The 14141-nt window shown below is 48.4% G+C and overlaps 1 protein-coding gene across 1 annotated transcript in view; it reads right to left on the reverse strand.

Moving 5' to 3' along the window:
- Positions 1 to 3369: 3369 nt before the first annotated feature.
- LOC121556472 (glutamate receptor ionotropic, NMDA 2D) overlaps positions 3370 to 14141 on the reverse strand; it is a 101941-nt gene continuing 91169 nt past the window's right edge. Inside the window, exons 15-18 of the mRNA XM_045213586.1 lie at positions 7042 to 7277; positions 4425 to 6618; positions 3665 to 4070; positions 3370 to 3538 (exon numbers count right to left, since the gene is read on the reverse strand). Of these exons, the coding sequence (XP_045069521.1) occupies positions 3370 to 3538; positions 3665 to 4070; positions 4425 to 6618; positions 7042 to 7277 (3005 nt within the window). The remainder of the gene's footprint in view (positions 3539 to 3664; positions 4071 to 4424; positions 6619 to 7041; positions 7278 to 14141) is intronic.

The raw sequence follows: 14141 nt of genomic DNA on the forward strand, positions 1-14141 counted from the left end.
GAGAAGCGGAAGGTTTAAAATGACAGCCTGCACTTGTTGAGAAGCGGAAGGTGTAAAATGACAGCCTGCACTTGTTGAGAAGCGGAAGGTGTAAATGACAGCCTGCACTTGTTGAGAAGCAGAATGTGTAAAATGACAGCTTGCACTTGTTGAGAAGCGGAAGGTGTAAAATGACAGCCTGTACTTGTTGAGAAGCGGAAGGTGTAAAATGACAGCCTGCACTTGTTGAGAAGCGGAAGGTGTAAAATGACAGCCTGCACTTGTTGAGAAGCGGAAGGTGTAAAATGACAGCCTGCACTTGTTCAGAAGCAGAAGGTGTAAAATGACAGCCTGCACTTGTTGAGAAGCGGAAGGTGTAAAATGACAGCCTGCCCTTGTTGAGAAGCAGAAGGTGTTTTGGGGGGGTGGGGGCCTTGACTCAAAAGACCGTCCAACCTTCTGATCTGTGACGACATGCACAAACCCAACGCGACGACATAATCCCTCACATAACAGGATCAAGCCCCATCAAGCCTTCCATTCCAGCCAGGATCAACAGCATCCAAAAACAAGGTTACAAAGTCTAAAAGTGGGTCTACTTTTGCTACATCATGTCAAAGCTACATTCAACTAGGAGAAGCTGGGGGTTCGGCTGTAGGCTGGTCTCAGAGTGGAGTAGAGAGCTGAGGTGAATACACCATACCCATGGACAGCATCGCGCTGCATGACATAGCTTTTTTAGGTGACCCACACACGGAACCCCAAAGCATGGTACTGACTATAGGTTTTGGTTTAACAATGTATTTTGGCACTGAGTCTTTATGGCAATGTCTGCTTACTCTCTGTTTGACACCTGTTGGGTTGTTCATAAGGGTTAGCCTGAGCATGGTACTGTTCAGTTGACCTGATCCGTAAATCACCTGCACTTACACACTACTTCACAGATCCTTATTGTGTAGAGATGAGTGGATCTGAGCAGTGCCTTGCCTAGGCCCGTCCCGGTGAACAAGCCAAAAGGCCTACAGGTTGTCACGTCACTTGGCACTCCAAGTAGTATCAGTCTGCTATTGTATTATCATCATACTAAAGAGGGCAATATTGCTAAATCTCTGTCCCACACAGTAGACTCTACTCCCACACAGTAGACTCTACTCCCACACAGTAGACTCTACTCCCACACAGTAGACTCTACTCCCACACAGTAGACTCTACTCCCACACAGTAGACTCTACTCCCACACAGTAGACTCTACTCCCACACAGTAGACTCTACTCCCACACAGTAGACTCTACTCCACACAGTAGACTCTACTCCCACACAGTAGACTCTACTCCCACACAGTAGACTCTACTCCCACACAGTAGACTCTACTCCCACACAGTAGACTCTACTCCCACACAGTAGACTCTACTCCCACACAGTAGACTCTACTCCCACACAGTAGACTCTACTCCCACATAGTAGACTCTACTCCCACACAGTAGACTCTACTCCCACACAGTAGACTCTACTCCCACATAGTAGACTCTACTCCCACACAGTAGACTCTACTCCACATAGTATTCACCTCATAGTGGTATTACTACATCCGTCTTGCTGTGAAACTATGTTTCTAATAATGACAGTAGTCAGGTATTGGCACAGTATTGTTCTTCACCATGGTATAATAGCTATTGTGTGGTGTGATGACGGCACGTGGATGGCTTATGCGATGACTTCATAAGATGCATCTCCTTCACACTGGTGAGTGTGTCTTCCAAGCAGGAGGCAATGAAAGGCCATAAGAACCATTTAAAAATACACTGCTCAGGGTTTCAATGACCCATTACTCCTAATGACTTAAGCTAAGCTGTCCTGATTCCTCCACGTAATGTCAAATCGACTCAGCTCAGAGATTTTCTCACTCAGACCTCTCAAGCTTATTTGAATATTATGCAGCCATCTAGTGCCAATTATAGATATTGCAACCAATCATTTCCTCCGTCCTCTCTCCTAATAGAGAATGTTGTATTGCTCACGTGTGAAATAATATAGCAATATACTCATGAAAACAGATGACCGGAAACCAATTTGGCTTAAAAGCTGTGGAGTAGAAATTTGGCACTGCTTTTTAAACGCTTCTCACGTCCAAGTTCAGCCCCAGCCGACCTCCCCTGCTGCTTAAAACACTGCCACTGAGAGAACAACACATAGATTGATAGAATATAAAAAGAAGGTATTAGGAGAAAAGTCGGAGTAAGAAAGAAAATAAAAGACAGACGGGAAAGAAAGATCTGGCTACATGTCTTTTTTTCTTCCGATTTTTCTTCAGAATGTTCAGTTTGTGTCTGGAACACAGTGATGTCATCGTGCTCGTCAGTGGAATGACACGAGTCTGTGTTCTGAGTTCTGATCCGACCAGAGGAGAAATGACAGGCTCCAATGAGGTGGCGGAGAAAGTCTCCTGTTAAATCTGATTGGGCAAAAGGGTTTGTAGTAAACATGACATCACGGGGGTTGGTAACCTTCCCTTCCGGGGGGCATGGGTCGCGCTAGATGGCCCTGAAGATGTCATGAGGTCAAAGGGCATGTGATGTTACTGTCCTCACTGGCCTATGAGAGATGGGAAGCCAGACAGAGAGTGTGTAAGAGAGAGGCGACTGCATTGCTTTTATATCAACCAACTTACAAAAGGGGAGAGAGATGAGCAGGGGTCTCTCCAACGTGAGGATGCAGTCTACCAATCCAATTCAAAAGGGGAGGATGTGACATGTCCCTCAGCCAATGGGGACAGGAGAGATAGAGTCTGTGGGAGTGTTAACCAGTCGTTGGATCCTTACAGGAGCAGGCCGGTCTCTCCGCTACCAACGAGGTGTGTTCAGTCAGAGCCAGAGGGAGGGAGACGAGCGTGTGTGTGTGTGTGTAAACATGACATCTTTACTCACAGGTTGGAGACTTGTCTTATCCATTGTTCTGACTGGGGGAAGAGAGGAGGACCGATGTTGACATCACAAAGCTCAGTTCTGACCGGAGGAAGAGTTCTGGAGCTGCCATCGCCGCGGACGACGTGGCGTCGCCCTCACTCTCGGTGTCATGGGACCCCTCCAGTCGGATGTAGGTGACCCTGGTGTGGCACCTCACCGTGGCCCTCACCAGAACACGCACCAGGGACCGGGTTACTGTGGTTCTGCTTTCACCCACAGCGGAGACAGCCATGGTACAATCATCCCTAGAAGTTCCCGTAGCGATGGTCGCTAGCTGATGGTCATTTTTGGTCGCCATAACAGCAGCCTCAGTTGCTGTGGCATCCCCCGTTGCCAAGGCACCGCCATTGGTAACAGTTGCCATGGTGTCAGTGGTTTCAGCGGCAGCGGTGACGGCTCGCGTGTCTCCCTCTCTTGTCTCCCCCTGTCATACCTCGCTCTCCAGGCTGGAGAAATGGGCGGAGCCTCGTCGGGAGCACAGGCTCTTGGCCTTGAGTGGCAGGTGGGGGGAGTAGAAGCGTCCGGGCTGGGGCACTGACCGTAGTCTCTGGTACAGGAGCTTAGCACTGGCTGAGGCCTGGGCCTGTCCCGACCCCCTGGGGGAGACAGAGGACGAGGAGGGAGGAGGAGGGATGGGCACCGGCAGGGAGGAGGATGAGGAAGGGGCACTGGGTAGGGGTTGAGGGGGTGAGAGGGAGGGCTGAGGGGGGTGGTCTACTAACCCTCCTGGCTGCTGTGTGCTGAGGCTGAGGCTGGCCTGGCTGCCTGACTTGGCCTGGCCCTGGTCTGGTTTGGGAGGGGGTTTGGGCCGTGAGCCCCCGCTGAAGCTGTGGCAGTGGGGTAGCAGCTCCTCCTGGCTGTGCGACAGGGATGTGCTTCCTCTCTTCCCGTGGCCGTGTGACCGCCCGTGGGGGTGCGGGTGCACATGGGGGTGGGGGTACTGGCTACAGGACACCCCAGAACCCTGGTCTCTGTCTCGTGCGCGCCCCTTTCCCTTCCCCCCGCCTCCCCTTTTCCACTTCTTCTCTCCCTTCACGGGGAGTTTGTCCACAGACCAGTACCGTCGGGGGGGCGGGAGGTTTACCGGAGGAGGGGGCCACTGGGACCCCAGACCTCCACTCCCTCCCCCTGACCCCCACCCTAATCCTGGCCCTGAACCCCAAGAATCTCCCCCCGGCCCACCCCACCCCTCCACTCGCCCTAGTATAGAGTCGTCTCTACTGTTGATGCTGCCCCCTTTCTCTCTGGAGGGGTATGTGCCGAAAAACCAGCTCCCTCCCCCTATCCCCCCTATCCCACTACTCCCTGGTCCTCCAGCCCTCCCACTCCCCTCCCTCCCCTCCCAGTACCTTTCGAATCGCCCAAACTCCCCTGACGAGCACTCATCAGAGTAACTCTCCTCTGCTCTCGCCCTGTCTCTTTCTGACTCTGACACAGCACCTCTCCCACCCGCCCTCCTCACCCTCTCCTCCACCCGTTCCCTCGCTCTGTCTCTCTGCCTCTCCTCCTCCTCATCTTCCTCATCATCATCCTCAGAGTCCCACTCATGGAAGGAGAGCCCATCCTGGGTGTTAGCCCTGCCTTTCTCATAGTGCATCAACAGAGGCCTCTTCTCTCCTCCTCTCCCTCCCTCCCCTCTCTCCACCCCTCCACTCCTCCGCCTCTTGGAGGATGGGATGAGCGGAGGGAGGGAGGAGGGGGGTGTTCCAGAGTTAGGGTCCCCTCCTCCCCCGTTTCCTCCGCTCACCCAGAACTTGACCGAGGCGGGGAGTTTGGGGTAGCGCTTACTAGGGGGTGGATGTCTGGAGTGGGGGCGGGATGATCTGGGCCTCCTGCTCCTGCTGCTATCCTCCTCTCTATTATCTGCCTCTTCCTCTTCTCCCTCCCTCCTCCCTCGCTCCCTCTCTCCTGCCCATGCTGAATCTCTCCCTTTCTCCCCAAACGTACTACGATACTGGGTTGGAAAGGAAGAGTAGTTTGGCATCCCTCCTTCTCTCCCTCCATCCCCCTCTCCCTCCCTATCTGCCTCCACATCCCCCTCTTCTGGCTCGGAACGTCCAGTCGATTTCTTCCTCTTCTTCGTCTTAAGCGCCTTCTTCTTTCGCTTCTTTTTCACCTTCCGTCTCTTCCTCTCTTTGTCTCTCTCTCGTTCCCTCTCCTCCCTCTTTTTCCTCTTCTTCTTCTTTTTCTTCTTCTCCTTATCTTTCCTCCTCTTCTTCTCTCGTTTCCTCTCGTCGTCTCCTCCTCCTCCGCTGCGATCCCTCTCTCTCTCACCCCAGCCCGCCCACCACTCCTGTAACTGGGCCAACTGGCTACCTCCTCTCTCCCTCTCTCTCTCCATGTCTCTCTCCCCTCGGGGAGGGTGTGGTTTTCGGGGTGGTATGGGTGGTGGCTGGCGCCCGTGACTGAGGGAGCGAGAGGAGATAATGGAACGCTGTCTGTCCCTCCCCCTCCCCAGGAGAAGACTGGACTCCTCTGTCAGCTCCTCATCCTCATCATCCTCCTCTGCGTCCAAACCTTCCCGCGTGCTCTGAGAGGTCAAGGAGGAGGAGGAGGAAGGAGAGGAGGAGCGAGAGGAGGAGGTAGAGGAGGAGGTGGACGATGTGTTAGAGGAAGAGGAAGACGTTGAGGTGGTGTAGGGGAGTGAGGCGGAGGGAGAGGGGGGAGTGTAGGTGGGGGACAAGGGCACGGGTACGGGGAGCGGGAGAGGAGGAGAGACGGGGCGTCCCCTCCTCCCTCCACCATCCCTTGCTCCATCCCTTCCTCCTCCCCTCCGCCCCAGGGGTAGGATGTTCTCATACAGAGGCCCGCCTGGCTCTTTGGGCTTCTTGGGCCGGCGCTTCCTCCAAAAGGATGAGGGGAGAGGGGGGGAGGGGTGTGGCAGCGGGGGGTTAGGGGGCAGAGGGACTGGGGTCACGCCCACGGCTTGGCTTTTAGGAGGCAGCCGAGGCGTCCCCAATGGTTTGACCCCTCCCTTCCCCTGACCCCCAGCGCCACCACCTCCCACCACCCTCTTCCCCACCCCATGGTCAGGGCCCTTCTCCGAGTAGAATGCCACAGTGGCGGGAGGGGGCTGGGGGTGGCCCCTGGGGGCTGTTTTGGGGGTCTGGGACCCTGCCGGCTGGTCCATACAGGGCCCCAGACCCTCAGGGTCGATGGGTCCATAGTAGCGTTTATATCCATCCAGTCCCCCACCACCACCACCACCACCAACCCCCACTCCTCCAGCTGTCGTTCCCCAGGTAGGAGCCACTTTCTGGGGGAAGGGCCCCATGTCTGCGACGGCCCCGCGGACCGCCATGGGGTTGGTGGCGGTCCCGGTCTTGGGCAGCCTCCAGCGGTCCACCACGGCCAGTCTGCGGTCGGGCCGGGGGAGGAATGTGGAGCAGGGCAGGGGCGCCCCCAGCATGGGCGTGTTGGAGGGCCCCAGCGCCGTCCCAGAATGGACTACGGTGGGAGGGGAGCCAGGGAGTTGTGTTTTGTAGACGGGCTGTGGCTGTTGCTGCTGTTGCTGCTGCGCCATGGTCAGGGCCGGGTTGGTTGACGACCCACTGACCAAGTGTGGCTGGGGCGGGACTGTTACCATGGCGCCATGATGGTGGGGGAGCATAGCCATGGAGGATTTGGCCCCGCCCGGCGTGGTTTCATCCTCAAAGCTGCAGCAACTGTACATGCCCTGGTAGAGAGGGAGAGATAGAGAACAAGTGGGGAATGGTAATGAACATTCAATAAATTATTAATAGAATCAAATCAAACATGCCCTATTTGACTGAGGGATGAGCGGTTATCAGTCAAGCTCTGTATGCATAATATATATTAGTATGTGCTGTTTCTATTGTTTCAAGGTCATTGTCAATGTTACCATACTTCCTGAGTGTTAGAGGAATTGAATTCCAATTAATCCTGTGAATTGACTGAGTGGAAATGGAATTGACCTCAACATACTCATCACAAACACACACACATCACACACGCACGGACACACGCACACGCAGGCAAACACACACAAACACACCAACACACACACATAAGATACCTCTACACCCCCCCTCCACACACCATTTCCCACCACACACCATTTCCCACCACACAAACTCACCCTACTGATGGCCAGTAGGAAGTCCAGCCTGCCGGAGCTGGTAGCCATGCAGTGTCTGAGCCTCCAGTAGACCAGGTGCTCCCAGGCAAACACCAGCAGACTGAGCCCCATGGCCACCAGCAGCATGTAGAAGACACCCGCCATGTTGTCTATGTCCAGCTTACTGCTCATCACCTCGATCTTGTCATTGTGACAGATACCTGACAGCCACAGACGCTCCAGCATCTCAATCTCATCTGGGGAGGGGGAGAGGGGAGTGAAACAGGGAGAAGGGGAACAGGGGTAGATGGGGAGAGAGATGGGGGATAGGGAGAGGGCAAGAGAGGGGTGAAGAGAGGGTGCAAAAGGAGGTGAAGGGGGAGGCAGGCAGAAAGGGGTCCGTGCAAAGAGGAGAATTGGGGAGGAAAAGGGGAAAGGAAGGCGAAGGAGGAGGAGTTAGGGTTAGGGAGTAGGGAGAGATTGGAGGAGGAGTAGAGAGGAGGACAGGAGTGCAGGGTTAGGGAGTAGGGAGAGGTTGGAGGAGGAGTAGAGAGGAGGACAGGAGTGGAGGGTTAGGGAGTAGGGAGAGGTTGGAGGAGGAGTAGAGAGGAGGACAGGAGTGGAGGGTTAGGGAGTAGGGAGAGGTTGGAGGAGGAGTAGAGAGGAGGACAGGAGTGCAGGGTTAGGGAGTAGGGAGAGGTTGGAGGAGGAGTAGAGAGGAGGACAGGAGTGGAGGGTTAGGGAGTAGGGAGAGGTTGGAGGAGGAGTAGAGAGGAGGACAGGAGTGGAGGGTTAGGGAGTAGGGAGAGGTTGGAGGAGGAGTAGAGAGGGAGGACAGGAGTGGAGGGTTAGGGAGTAGGGAGAGGTTGGAGGAGGAGTAGAGGGAGGACAGGAGTGGAGGGTTAGGGGGTAGGGAGAGGTTGGAGGAGGAGTAGAGAGGAGGACAGGAGTGGAGGGTTGGGGTGGGAGAGGTTGGAGGAGGAGTAGGGAGGAGGACAGGAGTGGAGGGTTAGGGAGTAGGGAGAGGTTGGAGGAGGAGTAGGGAGGAGGACAGGAGTGGAGGGTTAGGGTTAGCTGTGTGTGTGTGTGTGTGTGTGTGTGTGTGTGTGTGTGTGTGTGTGTGTGTGTGTGTGTGTGTGTGTGTGTGTGTGTGTGTGTGTGTGTGTGTTTCATTAGCACTAAAGGGAGGTCCTCAGGCCCTCTGTTCGCTCATCGTTCAAGGTGACTCCTCAAGGTCAAAGGTCAACAATTGTAAAGGCCTGTTTTTGTCAAGCTTCAACAGTACGGCAAAATGAGAGGAGGAGAAGGAGGAGAAGGAGGAGGAGAGAGAGTTAAAGAAAGAGAGAGAAAGAAAAAGTAGAGAGACGGGAGTAGAAGAGGAGGGGCTGAACAATGAAAAAGCCTCAACAACCCTAATCTAGACATTATAACCCTGGAACAGAGAGCAAATAAAGAGGAGAGAGAAAGATAAAGGGAAGGAAGAAGAGAAGAGGGAGAGAGTGGATAAAGAGAGGGAAATAGGAGAGGTAGAGTTATATATAGTGGGAGAGAGGGAAAGAGGAGAGGAATTCTTTCTCAGTCAACGACCAGTGTGCCAGGGGAAATGAGAGGAGCGAGGGAACGAGGGAGGCAGAGACGGAGGACGAGAGGCAGGGATTGTGTCATTATGACAAACAGCAGGAACACTCTTCAGTTTGAAGAGGATGAGAGGAGAGAAAAAGGGGTAAATGTGACACATTAGAGAGAAGCGAAAGAGAAGGATAACAGATAGGGAGAAGGAGAGACAGAAGGATAACAGATAGGGAGAAGGAGAGACAGAAGAATAACAGATAGTGAGAAGGAGAGACAGAAGAAGAGAGAGGGGAGAGCTTGAACATTACAATCATTTAATTGTGCTGGAACTATGATCAGAATCTCTATCATGGTGGTAGGCTCAGGTGGGTTAGGGGATCTCATCTGCTAACCTACAAGGGATCCAACATGTCCGTCTTTCTCATTTATGAAAACTAGCCTACCCACAAGCACAGGGGGCCCTACGCCCACTCTGATTGGCTGTTAGGGAGTTTGCTTGTATAACCATAGTGATGGACAGACAGATAGCAGATGTATGATTCATTGAGAGACTAAAAAAGCATTTAGCAGAGAGGAACGCAATGAGACAACCACCCTTACTGTTCTACTATCATAACAACCACTACTACCGCTCTACTACCATCCATCCAACCACCACTACTACTGCTCTACTATCATAACAACCACTACTACTACTGCTCTACTATCATAACAACCACTACTACTACTGCTCTACTATCATAACAACCACCACTACTACTGCTCTACTATCATAACAACCACCACTACTACTAGTGTTCTACTATCATAACAACCACTACTACTACTGCTCTACTATCATAACAACCACCACTACTACTGCTCTACTATCATAACAACCACCACTACTACTGCTCTACTATCATAACAACCACCACTATTAGTGTTCTACTATCATAACAATCACTACTACTACTGCTCTACTATCATAACAACCACCACTACTACTGCTCTACTATCATAACAACCACTACTACTACTGCTCTACTATCATAACAACCACCACTACTACTACTGTTCTACTATCATAACAACCACCACTACTACTGCTCTACTATCCTAACAACCACCACTACTACTGCTCTACTATCATAACAACCACTACTACTACTGTTCTACTATCATAACAACCACCACTACTACTGCTCTACTATCATAACAACCACCACTACTACTGCTCTACTATCATAACAACCACTACTACTACTGCTCTACTATCATAACAACCACCACTACTACTGCTCTACTATCATAACAACCACCACTACTACTGCTCTACTATCATAACAACCACTACTACTACTGCTCTACTATCATAACAACCACCACTACTACTGCTCTACTATCATAACAACCACCACTACTACTGATCTACTATCATAACAACCACCCTTACTGTTCTACTATCATAACAACCACTACTACCGCTCTACTACCATCCATCCAACCACCACTACTACTGCTCTACTATCATAACAACCACCACTACTACTGTTCTACTATCATAACAACCACCATTACCGCTCTACTATAATAACAAACAGTACTGCTCTACTATCATAAAAAGCACCACTACTACTGCTCTACTATCACAACAACCACTACTACTACTGCTATACTATCATAACAATCACTACTACTGCTCTACTGTCATACAACAACCACTACTACTACTGTTCTACTATCATAACAACCACTACTACTACTGCTCTACTATGATAACAACCACCACTACTACTGCTCTACTATCATAACAACCACTACTACTACTACTCTACTATCATAACAACCACCACTACTGCTGTTCTACTATCATAACAACCACTACTACTACTGCTCTACTATCATAACAATCACCACTACTACTGCTCTACTATGATAACAACCAGCACTACTACTGCTCTACTATCATAACAACCACTACTACTACTACTCTACTATCATAACAACCACCACTACTGCTGTTCTACTATCGTAACAACCACTACTACTATTGCTCTACTATCATAACAAACATCACTACTACTGCTCTACTATGATAACAACCAGCACTACTACTGCTCTACTATCATAACAACCACTACTACTACTACTCTACTATCATAACAACCACCACTACTGCTGTTCTACTATCATAACAACCACTACTACTACTGTTATACTATCATAACAACCACCACTACTACTGCTCTACTATCATAACAACCGGGTGGTGCAGTGGTCTAAGGCTGTGCCACTAGAGATCCTGGTTCGAATCCAGGCTCTGTCGTGGCCGCGACCGGGAGACCCATGGGGCGGCGCACAATTGGCCCAGCGTCGTCCAGGGTATGGGAGGGAATGGCCGGCAGGGATGTAGCTCAGTTGGTAGAGCATGGTGTTTGCAATGCCAGGGTTGCGGGTTCGATTCCCACGGGGGGCCAGTATGAAAAAATAAAAAAATAATAATGTATGCACTCACTAACTGTAAGTCGCTCTGGATAAGAGAGGAAGTCTGTTAGGTGGCGTCCTGGGATTGGTGTATGGGAAAACACCCATATTATGTTACATAGGGCATAGGATATAAATACCATTGTTGAAACAAAGGACGGGTAGTAACAACATATCAGAGATTGGGCCGGTTGTTCTCCAGATGTCTGCAGAAGTCTGTAAATTGGCGCTGAAATCTTCAATGTAAATAAACTATTATAATCGAGGACAGTGTCAGCGAATTCCTTGTTCTCACAGCATAATTAGCATCATTATTTAGATACCACAGAATGGCGACGAGGAACTTTGGGACGCATTCCATTCATGAGCTACGAAGTGACTCCCGCTCAAGACGCCGGCACATAAGGTGAGATTTCTCACAATTTTGTGCGCTGGTCGGTTCGTTTGCTTATGTGGGTGTGTGCGCTGGGGAGATGTACCATTTGAAAGACTTATGTGTGCACTTTGCTGTTATTTGCTGTGGGATAAGAGTCCGTTCTAAATTTCTAAATTTGTTTGCGCTGGTAACAACGCAAACAGGGGGGAGTGTCTATAGGTATTGATAATACTGGACACAGGGATATCCGCAAACTCGAGGTAGCATAAATTTAGGAAGGAATAATGAAAAATAAGGAACGACGGTAGCATGCTTTAGAGGTCCGTAGGAACGGATACAAGCCTCTTGAATTGTGTGTGTGTGTGTGTGGAAGAGAGCATGAGTGTGTGTGGGAAGAAAAAAATAAAAAATAAAAAATAAAGACATCTCTGTTGTGTTTAAACTGTGTGTCGACTCATGTTAGGATAAGATTTATGTTAGAGATATATACATATATATGTTTTGGTTGAGAACAGGGGTTTTTGTTTTTTGTAAGGAAATATGTAAGTTAAGGTTAAAATCTTATGAGTCTCCGTTGGTGAGAACGTTAATAATTGTTAAACTATATATGAGCCCCCTGGAAGGACGTTAAGGTTAAAATATTATGAGTCTCTATAAAAAGAGAACGTTTAATAACGGTTAGAAGATCATGAGCCTACAGGGAGGAGTTTAAAGAGTGTAGAGAGATGTTTTGTAATGGATAAGAAAATAACTATAAATCTGCAGATTAGGATAAGTGAAGTTAAGAAACTTCAAAGTAGGATTTGTGTTCTATGTTTTGTGTTGGTTTGTGAGTTCTGTTAAGTGTTACTGTTTGTCTGTGTTGGGGAAATAACGGAGGGACAGCTGGTCTGTCTACTTTCTGTTGTTTAGCTTGGAGAGAGCTGCTTGGGAGCTCCTTTCACTCTGAAATTGCACTGGTAAATGAACTGCGCATGTGTGGGATTTTATGAGTTTAGAGTTACGTAGAGCAAATATGCCACTCCCCTGCCTGCACTGAGCTGCTGTGACATGCAGACAGAGAAGAAGGGGGAGACTTACACACAAATAAAGTATTCTGTTTGTTAAATTGGCTTTTTTTAATTTTTTAATTTAAAAAAAAATTTTTGGGGGTGGATCAGCTTAATATTGCAGATAGATTGTATCTTCTATCAATGTAATTGTCTGCATCACTTCCAATCCCCCATGTTTTTTATATATATACTCCCCTTTATTACTTTTCAACCCCGCCATCCTTCTCCCTACTTGGAGTAAATTAGTGAACAACAATGGCCAGGCCTCTACTTCTGATCTATACTTACTATCTACACCTTATGGACAGAGTTAATTTTACAATAATTCTATTATATATATATATATAATTATTTATTTATTTTTGCTCCTGAACTTCTTCTACTCTCAACCTCTCCGATCATTTTCATGATGTCCATCCGGTTTGCTTCTATATGCCATATCTTTCTAACTGTTCTAACTGTGCCCAAAAGCTCCCAAAATACAACCCATATACTTATTATGGACACAGTATGCTTACATTATTAGCTATCTTTGTTATTATTTGTTGTTATTTGTTATTAGTCCCATCCTTCAACTCTATTCAATACCTCCCATCTATCTCTTAACACCATCCATATAGGATTTCTATTTGCCATATATATTTCAACCGTACTGTGATGTTTTACAAAAGTTCTGAACCTTTCTATTCTCATTGCTTCTACAGATTGTGAATTAAAAATAAACATTTTTGCTAAAAGTATTATTATATTATTGATTGATTGACTATGACTTTTCAGATCACCCAGTAATGCTATCTGCAAGGTTAGCTCCAGGTAAATATTGCAATCCTTTAGCCATTCCTGGACCTGTGTCCAAAAACAAGCTACAAATGGACAGAACCAAAACAAATGATCTAATGATTCTGTCTCTTCACAGCAAAATCTGCAGAGCTGGGAAGATTGTATCCCCCATATAAATAACATTCTATTGGTAGCAAGAATTTTATATAATCATTTAAATTGAAAGATTCAAATTTTTGAATCCGGTGTCGTTTTGCGTGTCAGTTCATAAACACTATGCCATGGGATCGGTACGTCAAAGATCTCTTCCCAACTATTTTGCAATCTATATGGGACGGCTGTCAATCCTTTGGTCCTTAAGTGAAACTGATATACTTTTTTATTTATCACAGTTTTCCTTAACCAATTATGTTCTTTAATGCAAGGCCGACAGACAAGTTCCTTACTTTCTCCCCCTTCCACTTTCCTCTTCCACTTTTGCGGTAAGGCTGCAATTATTTGGTTCTAATTTTGGGTAGAGCAGACATTTCCATATGTTTTTGTTAGCTGCATGTGCGACATAACTCCACCAGTCCTACCGATGATATCATTTACGAAGATTATACCTTTTTTAAACATTCTGTCAAAAAATAAAGGTTTTTTGTCAATTAGTATATTTGAATTTAACCACAATATTTGTTGCATTATTTGTTCTGTTGTTTCTGGAGGATTAAATTGAAATTGCAACCAACTTTCTATGGCTTGTTTTAGAAATAGTGATATTTGGGAGAGGATTTTCCTTTTCAAATAACTGCAAATGAGTTGTTGTAATCTGAATAAAGGGAAAAAGGCCTTTCTTGAACATTGGTTGAGACAATCTTACTAATTTGCTTGAG

The sequence above is a fragment of the Coregonus clupeaformis genome, unplaced genomic scaffold (genome assembly GCF_020615455.1).
Source record: "Coregonus clupeaformis isolate EN_2021a unplaced genomic scaffold, ASM2061545v1 scaf0125, whole genome shotgun sequence".
In the NCBI taxonomy this organism is placed as follows: Eukaryota; Metazoa; Chordata; class Actinopteri; order Salmoniformes; family Salmonidae; genus Coregonus; species Coregonus clupeaformis.